Source organism: Myotis nattereri (genome assembly GCF_964212035.1).
Source record: "Myotis nattereri genome assembly, chromosome: 3".
NCBI lineage: Eukaryota > Metazoa > Chordata > Mammalia > Chiroptera > Vespertilionidae > Myotis > Myotis nattereri.
In genome coordinates this window covers 7,756,997-7,777,281 of record NC_138077.1, presented here as the reverse complement: position 1 = coordinate 7,777,281, position 20,285 = coordinate 7,756,997, and the positions used below count along the sequence as shown (strand labels likewise).

At 50.5% G+C, this 20,285-nt stretch overlaps 1 protein-coding gene and 1 long non-coding RNA gene across 2 annotated transcripts; both read left to right on the top strand.

Moving 5' to 3' along the window:
- Positions 1-545: 545 nt before the first annotated feature.
- On the top strand, positions 546-5,171 carry LOC308517005 (UL16-binding protein 2-like; the record flags this gene model as incomplete). The annotated part of the gene is made up of 5 exons (XM_081088049.1): positions 546-624; positions 1,066-1,314; positions 1,778-2,041; positions 2,678-2,808; positions 3,962-5,171. 4 exons carry the CDS (start codon positions 546-548, stop codon positions 2,803-2,805), a joined length of 720 nt encoding a protein of 239 aa, XP_080944175.1. The 3' UTR covers positions 2,806-2,808; positions 3,962-5,171.
- Positions 5,172-14,593: 9,422 nt separating this feature from the next.
- On the top strand, positions 14,594-18,977 carry LOC308516325. Its single transcript, XR_013995736.1, has 3 exons — positions 14,594-17,247; positions 17,711-17,974; positions 18,611-18,977. It is a non-coding gene; the product is annotated as an uncharacterized lncRNA (long non-coding RNA).
- Positions 18,978-20,285: the final 1,308 nt, after the last annotated feature.

The following is a 20,285-nucleotide window of genomic DNA, read 5'->3' as shown; positions in this document are numbered from 1 at the left end:
AGCCTTTTTTTGTCTGGGAACCTCTTTATTTGACCATCTATTTTGAATGATAGCCTTGCTGGATATAGTAATCTTGGTCTCAGATCCTTGCTTCTCATTACCTTGAGTACTTCATGCCATTTCCTTCTGGCCTGTAGACTTTCTGATGAGAAATCAGGTGTCAACTTTATGGAAACATCTTCGTAGAGCACAGCGGAGGTACCCAACATGCGAGTTTGTGGTCACAGGCACCGGCCAATGACAGACAGTGCAGGGCCGGGAATGGAGCCAGAGGGCAATGTGTGGAGCCTTCTTTCACAATGACTCAAAGGGACGCCGGGCCGCTTCACCGCCCCCGACTCCTCCTCCTCCCACTAAGTGCACCAATGAGCAAAGAGTTTGAAATCTGGCAGCACTAAACCACTAGACTCCACCGCAGGATGCATCTGAGTCCCAGAAGTTTCCCAGCGGTCAGAGCCAGATCCTCACCACCTCAGTCCTCACCACCTGTGTCGGCTTTCAGTCCGTGGAACTCCCTGTCCTTGGCACTTTTTCTGAGGGTCGAGATGGAGGGGTCTGGGTCTAAAGGTGTCAGCCCGGTCTTCTTGCTCGTGCTTCTGCTTTGGGAACCTGCTGCTCCCCGCTGTGAGTTGGGAAATTGAATCCGGGTGAGGACAGCTGAGGGATGGAATGGGGGGGAGCCCACGGTGGGGGTGGGGCACAGACCCGACCCATGGGCGATCATCTCTGCGGGCGCCTATCAGTCTCCGGGTGACTACATACCTGGCTGCGTCTTCCCAGGTAAGAGGGACGGAAATGAGCCTGTGACTTGTCACAAATAGTCCTGGGCGAAGGGACCTGGAGGAAGATGGGAGAGAGGGCGAAGCCCCCTCCTCCACCCGAGCCGCGACAGCACGCCCCACCCACCGCCTCACTAAAGGCTTCTGCAAAGTGGGAGCCGAGCCCCTGCCATCTGCACAGGAACAGGACAAGGACCGCCCGCCCATCAGGGGGTCGCTTGCTGTCCAGAATGGGGGAGAGGCCCTTAGTTACCTTTCTTCCCGCCCCTGCGTTCCTCCCTCACAGGTGCTCCCTCTCTGGGCTACACATTCACAGTCACTCCTAGTGGACAGCCGTGGTGTGAAATTCAAGGCCAGGTCAATGGGAACACCTTGCTTCATTATTCCTGTGGCGGCCACAAGGTCACACTCATCAGTGTCCTGGAGATGAACGCCACGCAGGCCTGGAGTGACCAGAGAGACGCTCTGCAGTACGTGGTGGAGGAGCTCAAGAAGACCCTGCTGGACATTAGAGCAGAGATTCCTGCAACCAGCGGTACGTTTACAAACCCAGGGTGGAGGCAGAACAGAGGTGTAGGGTGAGGGATCAGTTGTGTTTATGTAAATGTGGGAAGTCCATCCCACCCAAGAGCCTCGGGAGTCAGTGTAGGACAGTGATGGCGAACCTATGACACGCAAACTCATTTTTTTTGTTGATTTTTCTATGTTAAATGGTATTTTATATTTAAATATATAAAATAAATATCAAAAATATAAGTCTTTGTTTTACTATGGTTGCAAATGTCAAAAAATTTCTATATGTGACACGGCACCACAGTTAAGTCAGGGTTTTTCAAAATGCTGACACACCGAGCTCAAAAGTTCGCCATCACTGGTATAGGACACAGAGGACAGAGCAGGACCAGGAGAGCAGAGGGGAGCAGAGGGCTGGACACCAGGTGGGGACAAAGGCTCTGTCAGGCCCAAGGCTGACCTCTTCCCCATGGTGCTGGGGACAGGTCCTCTCTCCCTGCAGGGCAGCATGGTGTGTGAGCAGGAATCCAATGGACTCACCGCTGCATTCTGGGAGTTCGGACTGAATGGACAGATATCTCTCCGCTTTGACACAAAGAATGGACACTGGACAGTGCTGCACGGTGAAGGCATACTGTTGAAGCAAACATTGGCAAGTGACAGAGCTATGACCGATCTCCTTGTTAGGACCTCAATTGGAGACTGTAGGAAGTGGCTTCAACAAGTTTTGTGTCCCCTGAGCACACAAGGTAATTCTACAGACGAAATGAACTTGTAGGTCCCTTGAAATGACATTCACACAGTGTGTGGTGTCTGTGTTGTGTGTGGTTGGAGAAAGTGACCCATCCACCACGGTGATGGATTTTGGGAGAATAAGGGCCATAGGTATGTTCTGCGATCCCTCCTTGGGTTTCTCACTTCCTCACGTCTCTACCTGCACATGACCTTGGACCACTCACTCACCGGAGATTTCTTGCTGACTGCAAACCTGCGGGCACTGTTCTGCTTCCAGACCTTTAACCTTGTCGTGTTCCCTCTTCTCAGCATCATGTGTCTTCATCTCACCTGGTCTACTTCTGGAAATCCTTTAACACCACCTCACATCAGCCCTGCGAGGATTCTCTGCCACCTCCCTAAGGTGTCACCTCCTCTTCTGTCCCAGCAGGAGTGATTATTGTAACACTTGCTTCCCCCATTAGCTGTATGAGCCCCAAGGGGCCGGCGCCCATCTCCTCTCTTTGCTCCAACCCCAGGCTCTGGCACTGTGGCTGCCACACGTGGAGGGTAGAAACTGCACAATAGGATGACCTGGGACAGCAGGGGCTGAGGGGCATCTCCATGGAACTGGGTTCTGCACGGCTGTCACTCTCGTGTTTCCATTACAGCTGCACCAACCGCTGCTACAGCCACAGTCCCGTCCAAGGCCACAACCAACACGCCCATCCCTTCGGTCCTCCCTGTGATCCTCACCTGCACAATCATAGTTGGCATCTTAGGCTGGGCCGTTAAGTAACAGGTACTGAGGGCTTCATTATGTGGGAAATGAGGGACAGATGGCCTGGGGTGAGGACAGGGAAAGATGAATTCCCAGCCTGACCCCTGATCCCGCCCCCCTTAAACTTCTCCTCCTGGAAATTAGACCAGGAGACCAACACATGTTATCATTTCACAGCAAGAAGTTGCACAAGCTCAGCCCTGAGTGCTGCTGTCTCCTCACTGTCGATGCCAGTGGGAAAGGGAGGGGCTCCCACCAAGGCTTAAGGCCTCTAGATGCTGAAGGGGTTTGGAGATTTCAGTCCTGATTCAGGTTCTCTGTTTGAGAGACTGTGTTTGGGCCCAGGATGGGTGGTGTGGGGGCAGCAGGCACACGGAAGGGGCAGTGCTCACGTTCAGGTGAGAGCAGCATGCTGGCGCCATGTGATGTGTCCTGGGGAAGGGGAATACCCAGGGGGCTAAGAGGAGAGTGGCCTGGGTCTAAGCCCAGGAAGAGGTGGAAGGCCTTGCAGACCCAACTCGAAAGGCTGGAGTTCACAGAAAGTGGCTCTGAAAGGCCCAGTAAGGGGGGAGGCAAACCTTATGGAGGTTAGAAGGAGGCCTGGGATTCCTGGCTGAGCCCTGGTGTAATCACCTGACAGCCAGCCTCCTCCACACGCCAGATCCTGAGCCACTGAGAGGACCCTATGAATAGGGCAGGGCTTGGACGGTCATACTGAGAGCTCTGTGTGCTGCTGGGTAAGAGGCTGGGAGAAAAGGAAAAATGGGGTGTTTGTCTGCACCCCTCCCCAGCTCCCCAAGCTGTCAGGTGTCAGGATGAGCCTTCCTGTGGCAGTCTATCAGAGCTCCCACCAGGTCCTTAGACACCTTCACCCCACCCCCACTCCACCCCCACCCACGGAGCAACAGACCTGAGTGAAGGGAACAGATTGAGTCATTACTCACTTTAGTCCTGAGCTCAAAACATCTGTCAGGGCTGGGGTGACTCTGATGTGCAAAGGGTGGGTAGAGCTTGGTACGGGCTGCTGGTCTCAGGGCAGGGGTGGCAGGTTCAGGGAAGATGTGACTCTAGTGAGGGCGGGGCTGGAGATGGGGAGTGAGTGGTGTTCTCTAGCCCCAGATCGGACCCAGGGTTTTTCCTCAGTACTGGGACCAACACCCGCCCTTTCCTGCAGGCTGCCTATGCGATGGGACCAGGAAGGCCCTGGTGTGTGGACCATCTCAGCGACTCTGCCTTTGCGTGGCTGCCTCTGCATGACCTGCTGCTCATTTTAGGACACCAGGAGTTCAAAGCTTCCGCCCAGAGACCAGGGTCAGATCAGGATGAGACGGTAGATGCACCATCTCATGTCCATTGCATTGCTGATTATCCTCTCCGGTGCCTTTTAAACATCATGTCACGTTCTGTGGTCCTAAGAGATGTAATTCCTACATTTAAACACTAATAGCTTCAATAAGAAATCTCAACAAAGAGAACATTTTCCATCTTCTTGTGGAAGATCAGATACATCTCTGCATGTATTATTTTCAAGCAGATAATATTGCCAAAAAGTGCCAGACCTTAGGGCTTCTCTCTGTGTCCTCAAAGCAGTCATGTAGGCGGCAGAGGTGACATGCTGGGGAAGGTGGAAGACTACCAGTCTGCGGAAGAGACTACTTTGTTGTTGACGAAAGAGCAACTTTGTGAAAGAGGCTATAGAAAGTGCCACTGGTGGCAACACCTATCGGCACAGCAAAGCCAATCAGTGGACCACAAATGTAGAACAAACTTGAAGCCAACTCACCAAGCTGGGAAACCATTCACATACACTGTGACCTGTATAAGCATGTAGCAGAACGGAGCAGGACTACACGCGGGGAGTTCTTGCTTCTGGGGCAGCGCTAATGACCATGGGATGGGAGAACTAGACCATGTGCTGCATCGTCAGCGCCTTCGGACTGTCCATCTGACTGACCTCCTCATCCACCTGGGCTCTTTCTCTGTCTCAACATTTCTCTCCGATCTCCTAGCCCCCAGCCATGAATTCAGTGCCCAGCTTTCCCACTCTGTTCGTTCTCTGGGGCGCTCTCAGCAGCTGAGCAAAACCCAAATGGCCGCACTGTTCTGTGATCAGCACACCCTCAGTCACCGGGATCGTTCACCTGGGCAGTCGGAACCTGGCCTGCCCGGGCCCGCACTCTGAGTATCTCTGTTCAAAGGTGCTAGACACTCGATCTGCCAGTGTGAACCTTTCTGTACTTTGTACTACTGTTAGAATAAATTACTCCAATTTTTAAAAAGTCATGTATTTTAAAAGAACAAAATTATATTCTTGACTGTTTCCACTACTAGCTCATATCAGTATGATGCGGTTTAAATAAACATCTTTATATTCTAAAAATGTTAATTACTTTGGAGTTTTGTATTATTCTTTTTTAAGATAATTTTTTAGTTTATCTGAGCCAAACATGACAAATACCAACAGCAAGATCTCAAATCCTGAGAATAACAAGGTGTTTTTTTTTCTGTCTAATGCTCTCCAGGTCCATCCGTCCCGCCTTAAAAGGTAGGGTTTCCGGGGGTTTGTAAGTTGAGGTGCTGTTCCCTCCCCCAGGACCTCTAGGCACTGACTAGTTCCGCAACCCGAGGGGGCGGGGGAGGGGTCCCGTTGGAGGGATATCGAGGGAAGCCTCACATTTCCCTTCCTGGTCCCTCGAAGGGTTCGAAGGGTTCGGGAGGAGGTCGCAGGCCGCGGGCAGTGGATCCAGGCGTTAGGGTTGCGGGGTAGGTGATGGGCCGCGAGGAGGGAGAGGGGCCGGGCCCGCGGACCACCCCGTCCGCGCAGGCGGAAGGCAAAGTGTTGGACGGCGGGGGAGGCGGCGCAGGCGGAGGCACACGGCGCAGGCGGAGGCACACGGCGCAGGCGGAGGCACACGGCGCAGGCGGAGGCACACGGCGCCCCGGTGCTGCGGCGCAGCTGACAATTGAAGGGACCGGAGGAGCCGCCGCCGCTGTCCGGGGGAGGGGAAGGGGGGAGGGGGGAGGGGGAAGGGGCGGGGGGGATGGGGGGGAGGGGCGAGTGGAAGTTACTGCGGGACACCGAGGCCGGACCGGAGACTGAGGCGCAGTTGCGAGGGGCGGGGTCCGGCCTGGGGGAGGGGGTGCTGAGGGGTTGGGGGCGGGGGCGGTGGGAGGAGCCGGAACCGCAGGTCCCAGGGAGCGCGGTGCGTCATCGCCGCGAATCGGCCCGGGCCCGGCTGCTCCCGGCGGCGGCGGGGTCCGGCCTGGGGGAGGGGTGTGTGCTGAGGGGTTGGGGGGAGGGGGCGGTGGGAGGAGCCGGAACCGCAGGTCCCAGGGAGCGCGGTGCGTCATCGCCGCGAATCAGCGGCGGGGCCGCGGAAGGACCGGGCTGCGGGTGGACTGGCGAGGCCGAGGGAGCCCGCGGCCCGAGGGACCTGGACTGGGCGGGAGCTGTGGGGGGGTCGCTGGGTTCCCCCCTCCGGTACCCGCAATGAGTAGAACCGGGGTGAGGTGTGCGTTTTGTGGAGCCCGGAGGGAGTCGGGGGGCCGGAAGTGGGCTTTGGAGCTTGGAGGGCGTCTAGGAAGAGAGAAAGTGGGGGGCCGGAAGTGGGCTTTGGAGCTTGGAGGGCGTCTAGGAAGAGAGAAAGTGGGGGGCCGGAAGTGCAGGTGGCGGTGGGAAGACCGTGAGGGTTCCCCGGAATTGGGATGGGGGCCCGGAAAGCGGCAGAGGGGAGGCTCCGGGGCCAGGGACGCCCCGGAAATGGAAACTAGGGAGCAGCTCGAGTGACAAGAGTGGTGGCCCGCGAGGGTCCGCGGAGGAGAGGCCGGAGGGACTCCGGCCGCAGTAGGGGGTTTGCTGCCCGGGGGGCGGGGGGCGGACACGGGGTCCGCGCTGGGCGGTGTTAGTCGTGGGAAGTTGACGCTGGGGGGCGGGGGGCAGGAAAAGAGGCCCCGAAACTTGCCGAGAGGAGCGGAGCCTCCTCGTAAAAAGGCCAGAACGGGAATTGGGGTTCGGGGGGCGGGGCAGAGGTGGACCAGTTGTCCCTCCGCCCGCAGTAGCATTCAGAGCGGCGCCGGCCATTAATTGATAATGTGGGTTCCAGGAAGCGTATTAAGTGTTTGTGGGCTCAGCTCCCCTCGTCCGCCGCCCTCTCCCAGGGCGTGGGTTTCTCGCTCAGAGACAGTGGGAGGGGAGCTCAGAGCGGAGCGGTGACACCCCACGTCCTGGCCTCCGGGTCGCTCGCTTCCTCAGAATAAGGGAACGAAAGCCTCCATTTCTTGGAGAAACTCCTGACGCCTTAAAAACACGCGCCCATGGGGGGGAATAAGTCAGACATTGAAATCCTCGGAGGCGCGGGGGGAGTGGGTCCCCGTGTGGTGAGGGGCGCGGAAGGGCTGCTCCTACCCGTGCAGACGGGGCGGCGAGGAGGCCCATGTGTCTGGCGGAGTTCCTGTTTCTCCCCACGGAAGGTGCAGGGTAATTGCCTGGTTAGTTGCGGGAGGAGGACTGTACCCGTGTGCACACATCCGTGTGAGCTTGTGTGGGGGGGGGGGGGGGGGAATAGCAGTGGATCGTCCAGAGTGGACTTCCCACCGCCCCTGCTGTCTCCCTCCCTAAAAAGAAAATTTTTTTTAAAGGTAACATTTCTTCCTTCTCCCTTTTTGCTAATCCTCACCAGAGGATATTTTTCCCATTTATTTTTATAGAGCGTGGAAGGGAGGGGGAAGAGAGAGAGAGAGAGAGAGAGAGAGAGAGAGAGAGAGAGAGAGAGAGAGAGACATTGATGAGAAAAACATCAATTGGTTGCCTCTAACATGCGCCCCCACCAGAGCCAGGGAACAAACCTGCAACCGAGGAATTGAACCTGTGACCCCTCCATGCTCGGGCCAGTGCTCTACCACTGAGACTCACAGGCCAGGGCAAGATTTCCTTCCTTTATTGGCCAAGTAGTGTTCTATTCTGTAAATGTACCACGTGTTTTTATCCACTCATACACTGGTGGGGCTGCTTCCAAATCTTGGCTATTGTAAGTAGCACTGCAATAAACATAGGGCTGCATATATTCTTTCCAACCAGTGTTTCAGGTTTCCTTGGATAATATATTCCCAGAAGTGGAATCATGGGGTTATAAGGCAGTTCCACGTCTAATTGTTTGAGATATGGAGATTTGTTTTATAACCCAGTAGAGAACTCACAGCATTTCACTGTTCCTCCATGTTAGGGGTAAATATTGCCAGTGATTCTGCTAGAACTTCTTGTGGAAACAGAGAATGTAAGAGTCACTCTTCAGTTAGCAGGCATCTTGTATTGGTCTCAAACATTACCCTGATGCTTTGCATGCAAACAAATGTTCTGGGACTTAACCAATGAGAATCTTATGATTTCTCCAATTCCCCCACCCAACACAGCGACTTTCCTGTGATCCCTCCCCCTACTCACCTCCTTCAGTGAGAAGTAAGTCTTCACAGCAGAAACATCCCGAATTCTCAAAGTTGTATTTCCCCACAAAGGATCAGTATTCAGAGCATGTAATGAACTCCTACAAATAATAAGCATCAGTCTAATTCTCCTAAATTTGGGCAAATGCTTTGAGCCATTCACAGATGGTGCATAAGCCTGTAAAAAGATTGAACGTGCCCAGGCCAGTGTGGCTCAGATAGTTGGGCATTGTCTTATGGATGGAGAGGTCAGGGCCCATGCCTGGGTTGGAAGTTCACTCCAGGTGGAGGCACCTATGGTGTTGAACAGTGTATTCAGTGCATGGGGGAGGCAACCAATCTCTCACACCAATGTTTCTCTCTATCGCTCTCTCTTCCTCTCTAAGAATAGTATGTCCTCAGGTGAGAATTAAAAACAAAAAAGAGCCCCAGCCAGTGTGGCTGAGCGGATAGAGGGTGGGCTTGCAGAATGAAGGATCTGGTCAAGGCATGTACCTCAGTTTCAACCCTGGTCAGGGTGCGTAGGAGGCAACCAATCGATGTCTCTCTGTCCCTCCTCCTCCCTTCCACACTCTCTAGAAATCAATGGGAAAATATCCTCAAGTGAGGATTAACAAAAAGTAATGAAAATAAAAAGATCGTGCCCCAAATCATCAAGATAAAACAAACTGGGATACCCTGCACACCATAACATTGACAAAATGTCAGTATCTCTGTAAGGAGTGATAGGCAGGAAATGGAATGCCAGCCATTCTCTTGCATTGTTAGTAGGAGAATAATTAAATCACTCCTTTCACATACGTGTATGTCACCACATCCTGATAGTGGATGAGAGTTTCTCCTGCTCCTCAGAAGTGCCAGTGTTACTTCCAGGCTGGCAAATGTGGACCAAAAGCATCTAGGTATGTGGTTGTTTGTTCTAGTGTTATGTGTCAGAGCAAAGGATGAACAATAATATGCACTACTGAAGTAGAATATATTTTTCAATGTGGTTTAAAGATTTCTGTTTCTCCCTACTGAAGGCAAAATAACCTGAACTCTCAAAAAATGAAACAACCAAAATGCCTAATGAAATAAACTTTTCAGATATATATTTGAGGACTACTGGTTGATGTACAATAATATTAGCCACATAAGTCTAAATGTATGCACAGACATTTAAACATTTTTGCAGACCAACAAAAAGGGCAAGTAGCCAAAACCGGTTTGGCTCAGTGGATAGAGCATCGGCCTGCGGACTGAAAGGTCCCGGGTTTGATTCGGTCAAGGGCACGTACCTGGGTTGCGGGCATATCCCCTGTGGGGGGTGGGCAGGAGGCAGCTGATCGATGTTTCTCGATGTTTCTAACTATATCCCTTCCTCTGTAGGAGCTCAATAGAATATATTTTTTAAATGTATTTTAAAAAAAAGAAAAAGGGCAAGTAAACCATAACCCACATCTTCTGAGTATCAAGGAAACAAAAAATTCCTAAAGCCATCAGTTCCTTTGAGTCTAAAGGACATTATCAGAGCAACTGTTGAAATTTGAATGGGGTCGAGGACTGGATTGCAGTAACGTGTTGATGCGCACTCTATTTTGGTGGTTGTGTGGAGGTGATATTGGAGAGCGTCCTGGTTTGTAGGAGATACACACTAATGTATCGGCATCAGTGGACATCACGAAACATGGGGACCTCAGTGTGACAGGTTCCTGTCCTATGGCTCAGGAAGAGAAGTTCTCTGCACAGGACCACAACTTCTGTATCAGTCTGTGCTTGAGAAGGTTTTATAGTTACTAAAAATGGGGATTTAAGAAAAGCATGATTTTCAGAATTTGATGTAAGGAAATAGATGACTCAACAAACACAATACAGGTCCTGTTCCCTTCTCACCCTTCTGTGCTCCAGCCTTGTCAGCTGCTCCCTCCTCTACCTCATCAGCATGGCCAGCCCCAGCCTTCTAGAGAGAAAGCAGCTCAGGCCTGGAATGGGAGGTATGCAGACTCTCATAGATCCTGAGCCCACTGTGATCCAGGAGCTTCCAGGGAACCAAGTCAGAAAAGGGATTTCAACCTTCCATGTCGTGTGTGTGTGTGTGTGTGTGTGTGTGTGTGTGTAATCCTCCTTTTCTGACCCATTTCACATCCTGAAATCTCCAATACCCCAAGGTCAAGACACTGCCTTATTTGCTCTTCCTCACCATCATGTCTAGGCTTTCTGTTCACAGACCACAAGGATGTGAATGGATGAATGGAGAGAGAGAGAGAGAGAGAGAGAGAGAGAGAGAGAGAGAGAGAGAGAGAGAGAGGGAGATGATAGATGATGATGATTGATAGGTGATAGATAGATAGATATACTTATTATAAAGTATTGGCTCATGTGATTATGGTGACTGTCAAGTCCAAAACCTGAGTGTAGGCCAGCATACTGGATCTCAGGAGACCAGTGTGCACAGGAATTCTGAAGACAGTCTGCTGAATTTTTTTCAGGGGGGTGAGGGGAGTGGATGGAGGGTGGAAGGAAATCAGTCTTACTCTCCTTTTCAGGCCTTCAACTGATTTGACAAGGCCTACCAACATGGGGAGGACAATCCCCTTAACTCCAAGTGCACCAACTTATTACATGTCCCCAGGCTAAGTTAGTCATCTCCTTTCCCCTCTCCTGTGTCCCAGCAGCCTAGTCCACAGTCAGAATATCACACCTGCTGAGAGGGGCTTGTATATTTTGTGCGCCATACTTCATGTAGTCATTGGAAATGCAGTGTGTCCCTTGATTACCTTGGGGAACAGGAGCTGAAGGAGGGTTCTCTTCAGGTGTGGGTCTCACTATGAACATAATCACCCTTGGCAAACCATCCTGACTCCATGCTTGCAACCCCACCTCTGCTCAGTTCACCACTAAGATCACTCTGGCCGTCCCCAATAGGGAAACCCTAAAGTTTTCTTGCCTTGGCTCTTGTCATCCTTAAAAAAGTCTACCCAGTGAACATGTCTAACTGAATGATAACCAGACATCTGCTGTCCCTCTCAGTACAATATGAGCTCCGTGAGGACACAGCACAACCCCTGTTCATCTTTACACCCTGTACCCGATAGTGACGGTCACATAAAGAGTCAGTAAATACAGGGGCGACATGTGCTGCCTGGGGAAAGAAGTTGCTGAGGGAGGTGTCCTCTTTATTTGACGGGGCTTTTGTGGGTTTTTTTGTTTTTTTCTTTGTTTTAGTACCACCATTATAGTCCTCAACCATTCTGTCGTATACAAAGATCATCATATTGATCATTTCCGTCTTCTTCTGCATCTGCCTGGGCATCCTGGTCCTTTGGAAATTAGGCATCAAGGAAGCTGAGAAACAGGCCGGCCTCTGACTCTTGGGCAGGACATAGTCTGTTAGGACTTTGGGGAGGTGAGCCATGGTCTCCCCAAGCTCCTATCCCTGACCCATCTCTACATAGAAAGAATGCACTTTCTTATTGCTGAGCCCCCACACTCCACAGTAGCCATTGGAAATCATGTATACGAAAGTGTAGGGGTCAATGGGGATTATAGGGGAACATATGTAATACTTTCAACAATAAAGATTTAATAAAAATAAATAAAATGCTTTCCCTACGAAAGTGTCAAATTTAAAAATCATACATAATTGTTAGTTAGCATTATATCATATTATGTTTATTTTTAATGTTCATAGTTATTATAACTAGTATTTTCAGTTAGATGATACCTTCAGGGGCCATTGTTTTCACAAGTGAAAGTTCCTCCTCATAACCAGCCTCCTTAAGCTCCCTGAGGCCCAAGGCAAAGAGAAATCCTTATGTTGCTTCAAGGGCATCCCACAGTGACTACTGTTGTTGGGGTAAGTACGTCAGAGGTGAAAGAGCCTGCAGCCCGTGGTGGTAGCCTTTAGGCCTAAGAGGCCACTTTTTTCAGCCTCAAAGTTACTCAGATACAGACCCTAAATTTTTTTTTAAATTTCTCATTTTCATTCAATGACAAGAAATATTGGGCTAATTTTTTTCCTTTTTTCAATTTGACCTTCTAGTTCTTCCTCCTACTCTGTTCTGCATCTGAACTCTACAGGTTCCTAAATGTCAACTCTGAAAATAAAACATGAGGGTAGAGACTGCTATTTTTCTATACAGTTATTTATTCGTGCACCAGTGGGGTCTCTCAGGCCTGGCCTGTGGGATCTGGCTGAAACCAGCTCTCTGACATCCCCCAAGGGGTTCTGGATTGCAAGAGGGCACAGGCCAGGCCAATGGACCGGAACGATTGGCCGGACCCCAGCAGCAAGCTAACCTACCGGTCAGAGAGTCTGTCCCTGATGGTCAGTGCATGTCATAGTGAGTGGTTGAGTGGCCTCAGCATATCATTAGCATATTACGCTTTGAAAGGTTGAATGGACAACCAGATGACTGGATATTTAGCATATTAGGCTTTTATTATACAGTGGGGCCTTGACTTACGAGTTTAATTCATTCCGTGATGGAGCTTGTAACTCAAATTACTCGTATGTCAAATCACTGTGACGTTCGCTGCGCCAACTAGCGGTGGGGAATCTGAAGCTGGCTCCTATGTAACCCAAATTTTAGTTCACAACTCAAAGCAAAAAATCCGCCGAGAGACTGCTCATATCTCGAAAAAACTCGTTAGTCAGAACATTCGTAAGTCAAGGCCACACTGTATAATATGATCGAGTCGTCGCTGTTTTCATCCACGATGGTCAAAATCGACGGTCAGGAGGAAGCGCGGCGCTCCCTGCGCAGCCATCCCGCCGTCCTCTGGAGCAGTTTTGTCCTGAATGATCCAATATTTTGTGTCGTCCCAAGGAGTTCCTCAAATAAAAGGGGCAAGGATCTCTGAGCTTCTCAGGCAGGGTGCGGAGTGGCGGCCGCAGAAGTCTACCCCGGCTGAGTGTGAAGCGCAGAGAGTGGAGAGAGGAGTTCGGGGAGGTATTGGGGCGCAGGATGGAGCGGGGGTGCTTGCGGGAGCTGGAGGGGACGTGGTGTCTCATCCACCCTGGGGCTTCTGGGCTGCGGCTCACGAGTGCCTCTGGTCCCGCGGGGCCGTGGGTGATGTGCTTCAGGGCCGTCCCCTCCACCTGCCTTCCATTCCGCCTCCCTCCCGCCCCCGCCCAGGCTGCTGCGCTTCCCCTTTAAATGCCCGAGAGCCAGAGCCACCGCAGTCCCCACACATCACAAGCGGCTTTCCACATCCCAAATTCATTTATTAAGTCTAGTCCTTTTTTGAAGGAGTCTTTGGGGTTTACTATGTACAATATCATGTCATCAGCGAAAAATGAGTTTTACTTCTTCTTTCCAATTTGGATGACTTTTATTTCTTCTTCCTGTCTAATCGCTATGGCTAGCACTTCCAGTGCCATGTCGAACAAGAGTGGTGAGAGTGGGCATCCCTGGGTTGTTCCTGTTCTTAGGGGACGTGGTTTTAGTTTTGCCCATTGAGTCTGATGTTGGCTGTCGTTTGTCATTTATGGCCTTTATCATGTTGAGATACGCTCCCTCTATTTCAACTTTGCTGAGAGTTTTTATCAAAAATGGGTGTTGGGCCGAAACCGGTTTGGCTCAGTGGATGGAGCGTCGGCCTGCGGACTGAAAGGTCCCAGGTTCGATTCCGGTCAAGGGCATGTACCTGGGTTGCGGGCACATCCCCGGTGGGGGATGTGCAGGAGGCGGCTGATCGATGTTTCTCTCTCATCGATGTTTCTGACTCTCTATCTCTCTCCCTTCCTCTCTGTAAAAAATCAATAAAATATATTTTAAAAAAAATGGGTGTTGGATTTTGTCGAATGCTTCTTCTGCATCCATTGATATGATCATGTGATTTTTGTCTTTCAGTTTGTTTATGTGATGTATCACATTTATTGATTTGCAAACATTGTACCAGCCTTGCATCCCTGGAATAAAATCCACTTGATCATGGTGTATGATCTTTTTAATAGATTGCTGGATGCAATTTGCTAATATTTGTTGAGAATGTTAGCATCTATGTTCATCAGTGATATTGGCCTGTAATTCTCTTTATTCATGGTGTCTTTATCTTGTTTTGGAATTAGGATAGTGCTGGCTTCATAAAAAGCGTTTAGAAGAGTTCCTTCCTCTTGGGTTTTCTGAAATAGTTTGAGGAGTATAGGTGTTAGTTCTTCTTTGAATGTTTGGAAAAACTCCCCTGTGAAGCCATGTGGACCTGGGCTTTTGTTTGGTGGGAGGTTTTTTTTATTACTGCTTCAATTTCATCGGTTGTTATTGGCCTATTCAGGTTTTGTTATTCTTCCTGATTAAGTTTTGGGAGATTGTATTTTTCTAGGAATTTGTCTATTTCATCCACATTGTCCAGCTTGTTGGCATATAGTATTTTCTTATAATCCTGTGTATTTCTGTGGTGTTTGTGGTTACTTCTCCGCTTTGTTTCTGATTTCATTTATTTGGATCTCTCTCTTTGTTACTTGGTGAGTCTGGCTAATGGTTTATCAATTTTGTTTATCCTTTCAAAGAATCAGCTCTTGGTTTCATTGATATTTTGTATTGGTTTTTTTAGTCTCTATGTTATTTATTTCTGCTCAATCTTTATTATTTCCTTCCTTCTACTTACTCTGGGCTCTTCTTGTAGTTCCCTTTCTAGTTCTTTAAGTTGTAGGATTACATAGTTTATTGCTGATTTTTCTTGTTTTTTGAGGTATGCCTGTAGTGCTATGAACTTTCCTCTCAGGATGGCTTTTGCTGTGTCCCAGAGATTTTGGGTTGTTGTGGTGCATGTTCATTTGTTTCCAGGAAGTTTTTTATGTCTCTCTTGATCTCCTTGTTAACCCTTAACCCATTCATTGTTTAATAACATGCTATTTAGCCTCCATGTGTTTGAATGTTTGTGGGTGTTTTTACTGTAGTTGATTTCTAATTTCATTCCACTGTGATCTGAGAAGATGCTTGATATGATTTCAATCGTTTTGGACGTGTAAAGACTTGTTTTGTGTCCTAACATGTGGTCTATCTTTGTGAATGATCCACATGCACTTGAGAAGAATGTATATTCTGCTGTGTTGGGGTAAAATGTCCTATAAATGTCAGTTAAATCCATCTGATCCAGTGTGTCCTTTAGAGTCTCTGTTTCCTTGTTAAGTTTTTGTCTGGAAGATCTGTCGAGTGAAGTCAGAGGGGTGTTAAAGTCCCCTCCTATGACTGTACTGTTGTCAATTTCTCCATTAAAGTCCTCTAGAATTTTTTTTAGATATATAGGTGCACCTGTATTGGGTTGAAGATATGTTTGCCAGGGTTATAGCCTCTTGTTGGATTGATCCCTTTAGTATTATGTATTGACCTTCATTGTCTCTTGTGATGGCCTTCATTTTAAAGTCTATTTTGTCGGATATGAGTATTGCTACTCCAGCTCTTTCTTCTTTTCTATTTGCATGGAAAACATTTTTCTATGCTTCACTTTCATCCTGTAGATGTCTTTTGTTTTGAGGTGGGTCTCACAGACATCATATAGTTGGGTCTTTTATTTTTTTTTTTACCCATTCAGCTACCCTATGGCTTTTGATTGAAGCATTCAATCCATTTACATTTGGGTTATTATTGAAAGGTACTTATTTATAGCCATTTTAATTCTGTGAGGCCAGGTTTCTCTCTGTGTTTGTTCTTCTCAGCAATTCCTTACAGCAATCCCTTTAGCATTTCTTGTAATGTTGGCTTGGTGATGATGAACTCCTTTAGCCTTTTTTTGTCTGGGAACCTCTTTATTTGACCATCTATTTTGAATGATAGCCTTGCTGGATATAGTAATCTTGGTCTCAGATCCTTGCTTCTCATTACCTTGAGTACTTCATGCCATTTCCTTCTGGCCTGTAGACTTTCTGATGAGAAATCAGGTGTCAACTTTATGGAAACATCTTCGTAGAGCACAGCGGAGGTACCCAACATGCGAGTTTGTGGTCACAGGCACCGGCCAATGACAGACAGTGCAGGGCCGGGAATGGAGCCAGAGGGCAATGTGTGGAGCCTTCTTTCACAATGACTCAAAGGGAAGCCGGTCGCTTCACCGCCCCGACTCCTCCTCCTCGCACTAAGTGCACCAATGAGCAAAGAGTTTGAAATCTGGCAGCACTAAACCACTAGACTCCACCGCAGGATGCATCTGAGTCCCAGAAGTTTCCCAGCGGTCAGAGCCAGATCCTCACCACCTCAGTCCTCACCACCTGTGTCGGCTTTCAGTCCGTGGAACTCCCTGTCCTTGGCACTTTTTCTGAGGGTCGAGATGGAGGGGTCTGGGTCTAAAGGTGTCAGCCCGGTCTTCTTGCTCGTGCTTCTGCTTTGGGAACCTGCTGCTCCCCGCTGTGAGTTGGGAAATTGAATCCGGGTGAGGACAGCTGAGGGATGGAATGGGGGGGAGCCCACGGTGGGGGTGGGGCACAGACCCGACCCATGGGCGATCATCTCTGCGGGCGCCTATCAGTCTCCGGGTGACTACATACCTGGCTGCGTCTTCCCAGGTAAGAGGGACGGAAATGAGCCTGTGACTTGTCACAAATAGTCCTGGGCGAAGGGACCTGGAGGAAGATGGGAGAGAGGGTGAAGCCCCTCCTCCACCCCGAGCTGCGACAGCACGCCCCACCCACCGCCTCACTAAAGGCCTCTGCAAAGTGGGAGCCGAGCCCCTGCCATCTGCACAGGAACAGGACAAGGGCCTCCCAGCCAGGCCATCAGGGGGTCGCTTGCTGTCCGGAATGGGGGAGGGGCGCTCAGTTACCTTTCTTCCCGCCCCTGCGTTCCTCCCTCACAGGTGCTCCCTCTCTGGGCTACACATTCACAGTCACTCCCAATGGACAACCGTGGTGTGACATTCAAGGCCAGGTCAATGGGAACACATTTCTTCATTATACCTGTGGTGGCCACAAGGTCAGACTCATCAGTGTCCTGCAGATGAACGCCACGCAGGCCTGGAGTGAACAGAGAGACGCTCTGCAGTACGTGGTGGAGGAGCTCAAGAAGACCCTGCTGGACATTAGAGCAGAGATTCCTGCAACCAGCGGTACGTTTACAAACCCAGGGTGGAGGCAGAACAGAGGTGTAGGGTGAGGGATCAGTTGTGTTTATGTAAATGTGGGAAGTCCATCCCACCCAAGAGCCTCGGGAGTCAGTGTAGGACAGTGATGGCGAACCTATGACACGCAAACTCATTTTTTTTGTTGATTTTTCTATGTTAAATGGTATTTTATATTTAAATATATAAAATAAATATCAAAAATATAAGTCTTTGTTTTACTATGGTTGCAAATGTCAAAAAATTTCTATATGTGACACGGCACCACAGTTAAGTCAGGGTTTTTCAAAATGCTGACACACCGAGCTCAAAAGTTCGCCATCACTGGTATAGGACACAGAGGACAGAGCAGGACCAGGAGAGCAGAGGGGAGCAGAGGGCTGGACACCAGGTGGGGACAAAGGCTCTGTCAGGCCCAAGGCTGACCTCTTCCCCATGGTGCTGGGGACAGGTCCTCTCTCCCTGCAGGGCAGCATGATGTGTGAGCAGGAATCCAATGGACTCACCACTGCATTCTGGGAGTTCGGACTGAATGGACAGATATCTCTCCGCTTTGACACAAAGAATGGACACTGGACAGTGCTGCACGGTGAAGGCATACTGTTGAAGCAAACATTGGCAAGTGACAGAGCTATGACCGATCTCCTTGTTAGGACCTCAATTGGAGACTGTAGGAAGTGGCTTCAACAAGTTTTGTGTCCCCTGAGCACACAAGGTAATTCTACAGAGGAAATGAAGTTGTAGGTCCCTTGAAATGACATTCACACTGTGTGTGTGTCTGTGTGTTGTGTGTGGTTGGAGAAAGGGACCCATCCACCATGGTGAGGGATTTTTGGAGAATAAGGGCCATAGGTATGTTCTGCGATCCCTCCTTGGGTTTCTCACTTCCTCACGTCTCTGGCTGCACATAACCTTGGACCACTCACTCACCAGGGATTTCTTGCTGACTGCCAACCTGCGGGCACTGTTCTGTTTCCAGACCTTTTCCTTGCCCTGTTCCCTCTTCTCAGCATCATGTGTCTTCATCTCACCTGGGATACTTCTGGAAATCCTTTAACACCACCTCACATCAGCCCTGCGAGGATTCTCTGCCACCTCCCTCAGGTGTCACCTCCTCTTCTGTCCCAGCAGGAGTGATTGTTGTAACCCTTGCTCCCCCCGTTAGCTGTGTGAGCCCCAAGGGGCCGGGGCCCATCTCCTCTCTTTGCTCCAACCCCAGGCTCTGTCACTGTGGCTGCCACACGTGGAGGGTAGAAACTGCACAATAGGATGACCTGGGACAGCAGGGGCTGGGGGGCAGCTCCATGGAACTGGGTTCTGCACCGTTATCACTCTCGTGTTTCCATTACAGCTGCACCAACCGCTGCCACCTCCACAGTCCCGCCCAAGGCCACAACCAACACGCCCATCACTTCGGTCCTCCCTGTGGTCCTCACCTGTGCAATCATAGTTGGCATCTTAGGCTGGGCCCTTAGAGTAACAGGTACTGGGACATAATTACACGTACCATGACAGGTACTGATCGATGGCACACGCACTTCCTGTGCAGCACTTCAAAACGTATGAAGAGTGGAAAATTGGGTCTCTGAATGGTTTGCCTCATAACAAGAAAAGTTCTAATGGGACGGTATCCACAAATTACCTGAAAGATGGGGGAAATGTGTAGCTTGCGATGGACAGTACTTTGAATAAAGCACTTTTGATGTTTTCTTTGATTATAAAATCCGCGTTATTAAATGGTACACCAGATGAGAGCAGTGGAGCATCTGTTGTGTTGAGGTGAGGAGTATTAGGGAGTGAAATTGAGAAGCCCTGGTAGGTAGATAGTCGTCATTCCCCTTATTAATTATAAAGACTGAAATGTAGAAATATAACAGAATAAGTTGTATTTTTTAAAAAAAGAAAGTTCGGCTGTGATATAAGCCCTGCCCTGACTCAGGCGTGGCCAGCCAAGAGCCAGTGTTTAGAACAGGAGCAGAGTGGGCTTTTGGGGCACTTCTGACCGTCTCGTGTGGAGTCACTGTTCGCCAGGGCAGGCATGTCAAGTACTGTGTCAAGGCCGAGGGAACGGCGTGTGAGGCATCACACAGAACCACAGCCTGGGCACTTGCATAAGGACTCCATCTGGACACCGATAGGAGTGGGGCCTCCGCTCCCGGTGGGCAATAAGGACTTGGGGTCCGACCTCCCCATGCTGGAGCCTGGCTGCCGAGGGGGCAATGCTCAGAGCCCTGCGGGACTTCCCCCCATATGGGTGCAGCCGCCTGCGGTGCGACCCTCGCCAGCTTTTCTCTCCACCCACAGACCCTCCAGTGGCTGGGAGTCTGCGCCTGATAATCGCTTCTAAGGAAGGCTCCCCCCGCGGTGTGTGAGCTGTGTGTGATTCTATAGGCTGACCAGGGAGGTCTCCCCTAATAAACCTGGCATCTGGGACTCAGAGGGGCCATGGGAAGCCGCCCAGTGTGTGCTCCTGTGCTCCAGCCACCCCAGGCACCAGTGCAGCCTGCGGGGCGAGGGCTGCCCATCCCAGGAAACAGGAGGCCCTGCAGCCTCGGGCACTGGCAGTCAGAGAGTGAGGCGGACTCAGGAGGGGACAGCTGGGCATCACAGGCAGGCCGCCCCGAAGGCCACGTGTCCTCAGGCTCCGCATTGAACTTGGATTTTCACAGGAAGCAGCCAAGGAGCAGCAGCCCCTGCAGGTCCCTGGGCGCGAGCCCGGGCGTGGGCCCTCCACACGGACCTGCACGGTGACCCCCAACATCGGTCGTGATCAGCATCAGAAGAATCAGCCTCCAGCCCCTCCAAGAACTGCCCTCCCTTCCAGCGCCATCTGCAAGCCATGGCCAGGCCAGCCCCGGCCTCAGCATTCCTGCAGACATGCCCGCAGGTGGAACTGGGTTCCTCCCCCACCTGGTCCTCCAGGTCGGATTGGTCTCCCAGCCCGACCCAGCCTGCAAGTCCACCCTCAATGCCAGCAGGGCTCTGTCTGAAGGGGCACTGGCTTTGGAAATCTGTGCTTTTTTTAA